Raw genomic sequence first — 13395 nt, 5'->3', positions numbered from 1 at the left:
GGCTGGGGTTATGGCTCAGCAGTAGAGCGGTAGAGCACGTGCGAGGCCCTGGGTTTGATTCTCAGCACCACATAAAAATAAATAAATAAAGATATTGTTTCCAACTATAACTAAAAAAATAAATATTAAAAAAAGAAATTTCTATGGAGCAGAATGTCAGTTTGTGAATTTACATTAAGAAACTGAAGCATCACATATAGAAATGGTTACAAGCATGAAAGTCCTTTTTTTTTCTTTTACCTTCCATAAGAAGATTGCTTGGTTGTTTGAGAGTCAGAACAGAGAGTAACAGAACTTACAGATCCGTGGCATATGCAAGCATCATCAATTTATGAAGCAATTTGTGATCTAGGAATAAAACATACCCCTTATTGTCAATATTTATCTCTCAGTGACTCCCTCTCCTCTCTGTGTTCAGGATTACTATCTCCTCCATTCCATTATTGTTGTATTTTTTCCTATATGAAAACAACAGTCTTCCCCAGATCTTGCTACTAGTATACAAATGTTCTGCATTTAAGAAGTTAAAAGCTTTATGTATATCCGTGAAATTCTGATCCTGTGAAGACTTTATAACAAAAGAGACTAAACCTTAGAGATCAAATAAATTTTTCATGGTCACACACTCACACTAGACTTGGGATTCAAACAACTGTCTTATCTGACTTGATATTTTCAGCTACAGTTTTTCAGTGTTTAAAAACACTGGTGAAAACTCACATTAGACCTTGAATTTTAAATGTACTTATGAGAGTGACTTAGAAGATGTTTTCCAAACTTGGTTGCAGATCCAAATTTACTTGAGGGAGTGATTTTAAAACTACAGAGGGCAAAGTTTTAATATACTAATAAATAAATAATGTCCTTGGCATGGAGTTTATGAATCTTTGTTTTAAAAATACCTCTTATATAATTCTAATTTGGAGCCAAGTTTTGAAACCATAATTTAGAACAACAACTTTCAGAGGAAGTAAAGTAAATTTTAATACTGTCTTTTTTATAACCCATAGGGGCAGTGTCCCTTTGCAAGAATTGTATTCTAAGCAATCCTGGGATTTAAGACTTGGTGAGGTAAAATGCATTGTTACATTATTTTTTTAATTTAGTCACTTTGTGTTCTATAATATTTTAACATTATGACTTACTTTGATTTAAGTTTAGCTTTTATTTATAAATTTCTTTTTAGCTATACTCTTTCTTATATCGGAAAATTATAGCTGAATCTAGAAATAAAAACACCTTTTTAAAAACTATAATGTTCTTCATTTGAAACAAATGAATCTCGATGCATTTTAAATACAATATAAAATATTTTCCAAGATAAAACCTCTTTAGAATTAAGTGTACAAAACATCTATAAGCCTTGGTTATGTAATGTTATAATCCCTGTTATGGTTTGAATGTCAGGTGTCCCCCAAAAACTCAAGTATGAGACAATGCAAGAAAGTTTAGTGGAGAAATGATTCTGTTATGAGAGCCTTAACCCAGTTAGTGAATTAATCCCCTTATGGAGATTAACTGAGTGGAAACTGGAGGCGGGTAGGATGTGGCTGGAGGAGGTGGACCTTGGGGGACTGGGTTTGGGGTATATATTTTGTATCTGTAAGTGGAGCATCTCTGTCTGCTTTTTGATCATTATGTGAACTGCTTCCCTTTGCCATACTCTTCCACCATGATGTTCTGTCTTACTCCAAGCCCCAAGGAAAGGTGCCAACTGTCCATGGACTGAGACCTATAAACTTTTTCCAAATAAACTTTTCCTGCCCTATAATTGTTCTTGTCAGGTCTTTTCGTCACAGCAGTAAAAAAAAAAAAAAAAAAAAAAAAAAAAAAAAAAAAAGCTGCCTAAAACAATCCTTCTTCATAATAATTTTAGAGAGATTAAATAAATTGTTCACAAACACTTGATTCAGGATTCAAACTACTGTCTTATCTGATTTGATATTCTCAACTATATTGTTTTCTCTTTTTTCTCCATTAATATGTAATTGGATATTATGAATTCATTATCATACATTGACTATCTCCAGTGCACTGGGGATACAAAGGTTAAAAACAGTCTTTCTTTTAACAAAGATTACATTGTTAAGCATTCGACTGCAAGGGACAGATATGGAAGGACATGGAACCTATCTTTAAGAAGCTTTTGTCCAGTAAATAGAGATAGAAAAATCTAATGCATTTAGATGAATTATTCTAATTGTAGTTCGTACAAAATCAGTGGTAGCCTACTGAAAGACACCACTAAGTTTTGTGGTTAGTCAGGAGGAAGATGTTATAGGTAAGAAAACTTCTGAGCAAAAACTCAATAAATTTGCTGAATGGAGGAAATGTCTGGAAAGAAGAAGCAATATAAATAGAAACAAAGATATGAGAGACTGTATCTTGCTTAAGAAACTTCAAGTACCTGTCTCATTCTAGTTACTGTTATTGCTAGTATTTGTAAATCATGAGGGGTCTGGCATGAGATAATTCTGGATAATTTAAAAGAGCAGATCATAAATGATCTGTATGATATTTAATAGTTTAATTTCCTATAAGTTGTAATGAGAGTGGTGTCTTTTATAAAAAAACATAAGACAATGTATAACATAATATATAGCTCTCTCTCTCTCTCTCTCTCTCTATATATATATATATATATATATATATATATATATACACACACACATATGTGTGTATAATATTAAAACCAGAAAACATAAATGCAGCAAGAAGCCCATTTAAGAAGAAGAATAGAAGATAGAATTTCTGATCATGTCAAACATGAAATTTTGCTGGGCAAGCATTGTGATGTGAGGTGTCCTATCCTGGGAGAATAGGGCAAGTTCCTTGAATAACTTAGTTTCTTCTCAGTTGAAAAAGATCTTCTTTGTTATCCTTTGTGTACATATTTTAGAAATATTTTGAGTTGTAGATGGACAAAATACCTTTAGTTTGATATTTATTTTTATGTGGTGCTGAGGATTGAACCTAGTGTCTCACATGTGTGAGACAAGCACTCTCCCACTGAGCTACAACCTCAGACCATTTATGAACATTTTTGAAGTGGATAATGGAGTTCATGCATGCCTTGAAGTCTGTATAGCTTTCCCAGTTGATCAAGTTTTCTATCACCACTCCTTTTTCTTGTTCTTCTTGCAAATTTGGGGCTTGAATGTTTCAAGAATTGAACAGAAAAGACTTTTTAAAAGATGAAATAGTTATAAGGTTCAAGAAGTGGCTCTGTTCCACATATTTATTCAGGGCTTCAACTTTGTGGATACTTGTCTTTAACTAGTGTTCCCATGTTTGTAGAATATGTTGGTATCAGCAGAAGTAGGAAGGAAGTGGAGGACTGTTGAGTAGATTTTTATCGGCCTGGATTTGCAGTAGTGTATATTACTTCTGCCACTGACCAGAAATTAAACCACAAGTCCAAACCAACTTCAGGGGAGGCTAGGAAATGTGGTCTAGCTGTATATCTGAGAAGAAAGGGAATCAAATTTGGGTAAATAACTAGGAAATGTCTCCTTTTTTCTGTTTATCTAAAGCTCTATATCCCACCAACAGAGAATATATAGAAATTATTTTAGTTAGATCTATGGTATATTTGCAAATATAATTAGCACAGTAAGCCATAAAGAAAATCTAAAAAAAAAAAAAAAATAGTGAAGGAGAGAATTGTAACTACATCCTGCAATCAAAATTTAATAAAATTTGAAATCAACCCCCAAAAGTTGTTTGTCATCCTTTAACTTTTTGAAAAGTTGGAGACAATTTGGGTTTTAAAAAAATAAGAAAAAAGGCCATGGATGTATTATAAGTCAAAATACATTCTACTGTCAGGTATAACTAAAAAGAATAAATAAAAAATTTTTAAAAATATGAAAGTCAACTACAAATTACAGAGAAAGTGATGAAAACCAAAACCAGTGTTATGTTCTACAGAAAATTCATACCTTTAAACTTTTTATTTTTTAGTAAATGACTGATAACCCAACTTAAGAAATCAGGAGAATAATAGAACAAATCCCAATAATACCTTAATGCCTTATCTTTTTCCAATTGAATTTACTATGATTGCCTGAAGGTTCCTTTTTGTCAGTAATTTATTTCCTAGAAAGTGGCTATTCTGTTACCTGTTGCTTCTAAACCAATTTAAGTTTCATTTTATTCACTATAGGCTAATTGTGTGTGTGTGTGTGGGGAGAGAACTTCATTGAATTAAAGTACTATAAAACAAATCAGTGGCATTTATTGGGTAGATATAAGTGGAAATTATCATGTATACTTGGGAATTGTTAAAATTTTGGTTTTCTCCTAGATTGTGATGGAAGAAGGAAGAACATGTTCTTTAAAAGGAAGGCCAACATCCACAAAGAAAATCTGTCAGTATGACTGTATAAGTTAATTTTATTCTCTTTAAAACTAACAACTAGAAATCAGTTAAATTAAAAAAAAATTTAAAGATTTTCACTAGCCAATAAATATTTCATAGGTATCTTAGAAAATACTAGTAATGCAATCAATGCTTTAAAATAAGTTTTTTATAAAAATACATTATGAATATACATAATGTAAATGGACAGTTTAACAAATAGTAAAATAAATATCCTCAAACTCAACCATGTACCTTTAAAAATAATATATAAATACTGTACTTTTGAAAATATTCTCAATTGCATTTCCTATCCTGCCCCCTAGAGGTAACTATTTTCCTGAATTTGTTTCTTGGGATGGTATCACACAGACATTTCTGTTGTTTGATTTTAAACTTTTTACATATTGAAAAACTTCTATGTATTTTCCTGCAACTTTCTTTTTTAACTTAGTATTATGTTTTCAGGCTCATTTACTTTTACATTTTATTATTATTTTTATTGTTATGCAGCATTCTGTTTTGTGAATGTGCCACAGTTTATTTATGCATCTTTCGACAATGGATATTTATTTAGTTTTCAATATTTTGCTTTTTGCTATTTATGCCATTCTTGACATTTCTTCTAGCACACATGCATATAAAATTACTCTAGGGTATATTACTAGGAGTAGAATTGCCAATTTAATGCAAAATTATTTTCTAAAGTGTGCCTATTTTACCTACAGCTAACAAAGGGTAAGAATCTTAGTCACATATTTTAACCAACACTATGTCAGTCTTTTGTAATTGTTGGTAATTTGATATTTATATTTTAACATATTTTTCTGATTACTTATTAGGTTAATTGGTTATCTGTGTTTCGTTTGTGAAGTGTATTTCATGTCTTTAGCTCTTGTTTCGTTTAAGAAGTTTGGTTTTACTTATGAGATATCTTTTATCAATAGATCTGTATCTTTTGTAAATCTCTTTTGAATCTTGAATACTAATTATTTATAGGCTTACATGTAACAGATACTTCATATTTGAGTAGTTTTTTCATTCTTTACTGATATGATAGATTAAAGTTTCATATTTTCCTGACACTTCTTAGGTATTCTGTGCTAGAATGGCTCTTTAGGTTATCTAGTCTGCTAGGTACTTAGAAACCTTTGTGGATGTAAAACATTAGTCTGGCTTTTTTAGTTCTTTAATTCCTTGCTTCCTTCAGCATATGGGTATTCTTTGTTGTTTTATGGTGTATCCTTGCAATCTGTAAGATTTCCCTCCCTGAAATAAAGCCTAAAACATATAAAAACATGCATGCCCACAAAATTTAGTTCTCTTCCTTTATTGCTCTGAGTGTAATACATGCAATTATGTAAAAGAATTAAGTGAATCCTATAGATTCTCCCATGTTAGTACCATATATTTATCATCCTTTTATGACTTGCTAGTCATTCATTCAGTACATTTACTGCAGTTGATTTAATTGGTATCCTATTGATGCACATTTGGGTGGTTTCTTACAAATGTAACTAAAGAACTTGGTGCATATTTTTTTATTTGTGGAGGTGTGTTTTGGTGGTAATTACTAGGGATGGGATTCAACAGTCAAAACAAGATGCACTGTTATTTGATATATATTGCTGAATCTCCACTTTGATGTTATCAAATTTCCTACTTGCAGCATTTAGCCAATTATAACAGTAAGTGTGAGTTATCCCATAGGCTCTTCAACAGATATTGTGGTCAAATCTAGGATTTTTTGTAATTTTGAGTTATTTGAGATGAATAGATAGGTTTTAGTTTGTATTTAATTTCTGTCTGTGAAGCTGAATATTCTTTTAAATATTTTCAGTGGCTGTTTATGTTCTTTTTTTTCTTTTCTTTTTTTTGGTTTTTGGTCTACTTGGCATTCATGTCTTTTGACCAGTTGCGTTCTTGGCCTTTTTTCTTGATACTTAAGAACTAGCTCTTCATATGTTAAAGAGGTTTACATTTTGTAATATAAGTAATAAATATTTTCTTCTAGTTTAATATATTAGCTTTTCATATATTTTGATTTTACTATACTTACGTTGTCTCTTGCTTTGTTTAACAATATTTTACTATTTCTGGATTGCATTAGAAGTTCTCCACACTCCTGGGTTATAAATGAATTCACCATATTTTCTTGTAGCTTTAGTATTGTTTTGTACTTTACATTTATATCTTTAATTTATTTGGATATTTTCCTGATTTAAAGTATGGGACAAGATATCATTCAAGTTCTAAAAATGCATCTTTCCCTAGGTGTTTATGATATTGCCTTTTTAATATACTAACTACATATTATCTGATATGTTTGGAGGTTTTCTTAACTGTTCAATTGGTCTTTCCTTATTTTCATGTGCCAATACCATACTTTTAAACTTAAGATTGTTTTATAGTGTGTTTAATTTCTGGAAATGTTTTATATCTCTGCACTTTTTAAAAAGTCTTTCTTGGCCAGTCTAAATTATTTTTTCATATAAGCTTTAAAATTAATCTAACTCCAAAAGAAACATTTTAATTTTTATTAGGAAACTGTTAAATGTGTATCTTAGTGTGAATTGTTATTGTAATGAATATAATATATCATAGCCCTAAGAATAAGGGTATCTTTCCATCGATTCAATCTAAATTTATAGTTGTAGTTACCTAACATATCTTTAAGCACTTTCTTAAAATTTTTTCAAATAGATTTTGCATGTTTCTTATTTCACTTATTCATAGGTACTTTTTGGTGTTTTTGTTGCTACTTTAGTATGAATATATTTCCTATATTTCTACACTGAGATTCTGGATTGTGGGCTTGTGTGAATTTGTATTGATTATTTTTTCAAGAATTTGACACCTTCCAATAGTTATGAGATATTATCCACTTGTGATTTTGGGAAATTAGTGGTTTGGGTTAAGAGTGATTCTTAGTGTCTGTGGGAATGATTATTATTTTTTATTCTTAGAGTTTTAAGCTTATTGTGGCCAAAACCACATAATGTGAAATTTACCCTTCCAATAGTTTTTATGTGTGTAGAGCTTTATCATCAAACACATGCCACTGTATCTACCCAGTAAAAACTGTCTGTCTCTCACTTCCCCTGGCCCCTGGCAATCCCCCTTTTACTTTCTGTTTTTATCAGTTTGATTATTTTAGATACTCAAATGAGTGGAATCATGAAGTATTTATCTTTTTTGTGACTGACTTGTTTCACTTGAAATAATGACTTAAGTTTCATCCATATTGTCACATGTACTAACAAGATTACCTTCTTTCTTAATGCTGCATAATATGCCACTTGTATGTGTATAACACTTTTGTTTTAGCCATTCATCCATTGCTGAGGTTGCTTCCAGCTCTTGGCTATTGTGATTAATATTGCAATCAATATGAGAGTAGAAATCTCTCTTTTAGACCCTATAATAGGTTTTCAGTTCTTTTGGCAATGCACCCATAAGTAGGATTACAAGATTCATGTGGTGATTCCAATTTTTAATTTTTTTGAGGCATCTCTGTACTATTTTCCATAGTAGCTTCCCCATTTATTTTCTTACCAAACATGCAGGACAGTAATTATTCTACTTCATCATCAATACTTATTCTAGTTTTTTTTTTTTTAAATGATAGTGGCCTTCCAATAGGTGTGACATGTTATCCAGTTGTGATACAGCTCTTTTACAAAGGTGAATCTTATTAAAGGATTTTGCAACTTGGACTGTCTTTGCATTCTTATAATCTTGCCAAGTGATGATGTTTTATAATATTGATTATTTTTTAAAAAATAGTTTAATATTTTATTTGTTATTAGATTTTTGCATCAGTATTCATAAATGAGATTTTCTATATAGAGAGAGAGGGAGACAGTGTGTGTGTGTGTGTGTGTGTGTGTGTGTGTGTGTGTGTAGTCTTTGTCAGATTTTGTTGAGATTGTACAGATCCAGAAACAATTTAAAAGCTACATACTTGCCCAAATTGAGGCTAGCTGAAAACTTTCTTGATATTTAAATCTCTTGCCCTTTCCCCATCCCAATTTCACTACTTCATTACAAATTACTTTATGATGTTTGGTTTGGTAGGTAGGGAGTCATATACTACTTCCTAGGCCCAGTTTTAAACTTTGTTTGCAATCATAAGATAACATATTAAGCAAAAATGAAAAAATATAATATTGGTGCTTTGGATAGATTTTTTTTTCATACAGTTTTGATTGCACAGTAAAGTTTCATTGACTAGATTAGCAAATATCTGATACCTTGGGACTCAATTTATGTCTGCTTCCTACAGTTGACACTTTAAATTATTTGTTCATAAAAAATGGCACATATATTGGAAAACATCAATCCTAATTTTCTCATTTCTGCTTTCCTCTCTTATGTACCCCTATTACTTGTAGATAACCATTCTTTTAAGAGTAAAATAAACCCATAAATCCTGTTATAAATGCAAGGTGCCAAGTAGCCTAAATTTTAACTAAATTTAGCACATTTTAAAGTGCTGTTTGTTAGGTTAGCTAATCTTTGCACACAGATATCTTCTGCCTTTGGATATTTTATACAGCAATAGTGAATATCATTCTTCATGAATTAAACCTTTATTTTCAGGTCTTGATTCTTCACAGAGTAGTCAGTCTGCCAGTTACTCTCCAAGGCCAACGGATAGTTGTTTAAGTTCTAGTTCAGAGATGGTAAGTTATGCCTTTTTACTTATAAATTTTATATTCATTTAGATTTTTTATACTGGAGATTGAACCCAGAGACACTTATCCACTGAGCCACATCCCCAAATCTTTTTTTGTATTTTATTTGGAAACAGGGTCTCACTGAGTTGCCTAGCGCTGTGCTAGGTTGCTGAAGCTGGCTTTGAACTTGAGATCCTCCTTCCTCAGCCTTCCAAGCCATTGGGATTACAGGCATGCACCACTGTGCCCAGCTAGAATTATTTTTGTCAGTTTACTTTTACATTATGAAAAACAGTTGAACCAATACAGAGTGGAAATAAAAAATAATATAAATGAAAATGTAAAAAAGTAAACAATATAAGAAATATTGTAAAACGTGAAAGCATAAGAAAGTGTACACAAAAATGTAAAATAAAATAATAAGAAAATGTAAACAGTTGGGTGTGATAGCTTATGCCTACAATCTCAGCATTTTGGGAGACATGAGGCAGGAGGATCATAAATTCAACTTGTCTTAGCAACTTAGGCCCTAAGCAACTTGGCAAGACCTTGTTTCGATAAAAAAATAAAAAGGGATGGAGACATAGATCAGTGGTGAAGTGCCCCTGAGTTCAATTCCCCAGTACCAAATTTAAAAAAAAGAAAAAAAATTACATAAAAATATATTATTTGTAAAATTGTCTTAACAAGATGTATATAATTTGAAGCATAAAACAACCAAGTGTACCTTCAAAAAATAAAAGTCTCAAGGCTTATATAAGAAGAAATTGGATAACAGTGTTGGAGACTAAAATATGAATAATTTGAAAGACATTTCTGAGTGAGAATCTACACTTCTGACAAATCACTTTTAGAAGGGAATTCTTACCTTCACTCTTTTATCTTCATTCCTTGTTGCCTTTAGTATCTAATTTGCCGTCTTGCTAAGCATACCAGTGACTTCTGTGTAGTCAGATTGACTGGATGCTTTTCAGTCTTTATCTTATGAGATACTGATAGAAATTATTATTTAATTTCTTTGAAATATTTTTCTTCTTTGCTTTTATTTTAACACACTATCTTTGTTTTCTTGATATCTCTATGAATGCTTTTTTATGCCTTTTTTTCACTTGTCTTTTTCCCTATATAAATGTTGTAATGTTTAGGGTTTCATACAAGACCCTGTTCTGTAAACCTATAATCTAAACCTTTAGTGATTTTATGCATTCTAATGACTTTTATACTATCTGGGTGATGTCAGTTCCTAGTTTTATGACTTTAGCCCTGGTTCTTATTTAGATGTTCAAATTTCTATTGGACACATCTTGGATATTTCACAAAGATCTTTTTCATACCTCAAACTTAAAACCTAATTTTTCACCCAAATCAGTTTTTTTTATATTTCTGTATCAATAAATATTTTTTGTATTTGCCCAAGCGTTCATATCAGAAGCCTACTATAATAGTTAATGTTGTCATTTCTTTCTTTCTCAAATCTGCCTCCCTCAATTATCTTCATTTCATCACTTTGTGCAATCAATTCTACCTCCAAAATAAATTGTGAATTTATCTACTTTCAACAAGCACCAGTGCCCTATTCTAAGTTATCATCATCTTGTTCTTGAACTGTTCTGGCTGTTTCAAAGAGATGTCTTTACTTTCACTCTTCCCCCAGCGTCTTCTCTAGTTAGCAGATATCATAATAAAAAAAAAATAATAAGTTGGCCAGGCACAGTGGCACAAACCTGTAATCCCAGTGGTTCAGGAGGCTAAGGCTAGAGGATTATTGGTTCAAATCCAGATTCAACAATTTAGTGAGGCTCTAAGCAACTTAGAACCTACCTCAAAATAAAAAATAAAAAGTCCTCAGTGGTTAAACATCCTGGGTTCACTCTTTGGTACCAAATAAATAAATAAAGTAAGTTGAATCATGTTATTCTGATGTGTAATAATTCAATGGATTTCTATTTTCCGATAGAATCTGAACTTACAGTGGCTACTAGCTCTTGGCCACCATTTCCTGTTTCTTCCAGTATTCTTCCTTTCTTCTTTTTCTTCCACACGTATTGACCCTTCATTTTCCTTAGTTTGTCATTCTCCTTTCGGCTTCAGGGCAGGAATTTATTTCTTTTTTCTCAGTCTTATTCTTTTTTATCCTTTAAGTCTTATGTTAAATATGTCACTTATTTAAAAAGTCCTTCCCTGGCTCCCCAGTATAAATATGGCTTCTCCCTTAGTGATGCTCTGAAAGTGCCTCATACTTGTTCCTCGTAATGCTTTTCTCAATCTATAGTTATGTGTTTATGTGTCTGATTATTTTGCTAATTTTATTTTTACTCATTATGTGAATTCCAAGAGAACAGCAACCATTTTGTTTCACTCATATTGCAGATGCCTTTTAGTAAGTGAATGTTTGTTTCTTAACTAAATACATGCATTGAGCTTTTGTTTTCCAATTTGTGCTCAGTTTTAATGCTCTGTCTTGGGCTTACTTTAGTTTTTTCATTATTATTTTTGCCACTTTTTTTAGTTTGAATGATTAGTACTTTTAAATATTCATAAAAAGTATGATTTTGTTCTTAATAAATACATTTTTCATGAAGTTGAAAAATTCAGACTTAGCAAATTTAAATCTAGGCCTATTAAAAGTTATTACAGTTTGTATTTTTAGATAAAAGCTAACATATTTATTCCTGTTAAACTTTTATTTTTTAAAAATTTTTTTAGTTGTAGATGGACACAGTATCTTTATTTTATTTATTTATTTTTATGTGGTGCTATGGATTGAACCCAGTGCCTCATGCATGCGAGGCAAGTGCTCGACCACTAAGGTACAACCCTAGCCCCTAAATATTTTTGATATTCTGTTAGCTGATACTCTCCTTATATTATCTTCTTAAAATATATCTTTCATGGGATGGACCCATAAAATGTATGTAATGAGTATGTTTTCCTTAATGAATTGGTGAGTAAATAATAAAAAAGTTTCAACCGTTCCCTTCAAAGGTATCACTTTGGCAGTCTTTTGAAGTGATTGAATAGTGAATTGCCCATCATTTCTTCAGTGTTAGAGATTGATGGAATGATGCATTCCGTGATTATAAGTACTGAGAAGACATAAGATTCCTCTTGTTTTTTTTTTCCATTTTTATTATTTAAAAATCCACAGCCTGCTGAGTGAGATGTATGGTAGATTCAAGACACTTTGATAATATATATGCTTTGCTTAGTAACCTGTCAGTCTCGCCTGTATTTAGAAATTTCCTATAATGTGAATTTTAAGAATGTTTACTTGGAAGTAATTGAACAATTTTATTAGGCATTTTATTTAAGCGTTATTTACAGCAAAATTATTTAATTTCTTTTAGCCATCAGAAGATGAAGATCAAATGTTACAGCAAATTGAAGACTCAAATAAGATATGTGTCAAAACTACTGAAACAACCAATGATTTTCATCTAGAAAGGATGTCAAAAGTTTCAGGTGATAGGAGTGGTAAAGATAATGCCAAAATTCACAAACAAACTGAAAATTTCTACCCATTCTCAGTGAAAAATAATACAGATCAATCTCCTCAGTTGCAGTGCAATTCAGCACATGTGTTGCAAAACAAAATCAATGATAACTGCATTCTGCCAGTTGTAAGATGTGATGCAGGGGTACAAACAGAGAGAGAACCTGCAATGGAAGAAAAATTTGATGCTGCCGTACAGTGTAATATAATTTCACTATGTACATGTAGAAGTGATGTGTCTCCTCTTTGCCATATAGAAATACAGTGAAAATATTAAGGCATATACCACTGGAGGGCAGGAAATCCTTAAGAAAAACTAGTATTCTAAAATCTCAGTCTAGGATGTAACATTTCAGTTGACCTTGGAAGGCAATAATAAATGTTCAGAATTTAATTAACATAATAAGGAATGAGAAAATGTAACTAAGCATTAGGCTAAAGTATTTAGAAAGTCTATTCATGATTCTAAGACGTTTTAATATTTTATGCACTTAATTTTTTTATAGGCATTTCTTTGATGGCTTTAGTGTATCATCAAGGTTTTATAAAATAGTCTTATAAATATATTATCATTTTCATGTTTATTATTCTTTACATTATTATGATATGCTGTTATTCCTGGATTAAAAATGCTTAGCTTGCAGTCTCCCATCCAAGTACTAACCAGGCCCGACCCTGCTTAGCTTCCGAGATCAGACGAGATCGGGCGCGTTCAGGGTGGTATTTGGGGTAAAATTGGGAGTTCATAACCAACTTGAATCTAATGTATGAAATATGATATGTCAAGAGCTTTATAATGTTTTTAACAACCAATAAAAAAAAATTAAAAAAAAAAAAATGCTTAGCTTTCTTCCTTGTGGCAT

The 13395-nt window shown here is 31.3% G+C and overlaps 1 protein-coding gene across 5 annotated transcripts in view; it reads left to right on the top strand.

Annotated features, from left to right (window-relative positions):
• Nucleotides 1-13200, top strand: part of Redic1 (regulator of DNA class I crossover intermediates 1) — an 84836-nt gene extending 71636 nt beyond the window's left edge. For all 5 annotated transcript variants that reach the window (XM_071609199.1, XM_071609198.1, XM_027934073.2 and 2 more), the window contains 4 exons: nt 1011-1071; nt 4307-4370; nt 8963-9045; nt 12387-13200. In XM_071609199.1, coding sequence (XP_071465300.1) covers nt 1011-1071; nt 4307-4370; nt 8963-9045; nt 12387-12800 — 622 coding nt within the window. In that variant the 3' untranslated portion in view covers nt 12801-13200. The remainder of the gene's footprint in view (nt 1-1010; nt 1072-4306; nt 4371-8962; nt 9046-12386) is intronic.
• The last annotated feature ends 195 nt before the right edge of the window (nt 13201-13395 follow it).

This window comes from Marmota flaviventris, chromosome 3 (assembly GCF_047511675.1).
Source record: "Marmota flaviventris isolate mMarFla1 chromosome 3, mMarFla1.hap1, whole genome shotgun sequence".
Lineage (NCBI taxonomy): Eukaryota > Metazoa > Chordata > Mammalia > Rodentia > Sciuridae > Marmota > Marmota flaviventris.
The sequence above is the reverse complement of the archived record's forward strand: the minus strand, read 5'-3'. Positions and strand labels throughout refer to the sequence as shown.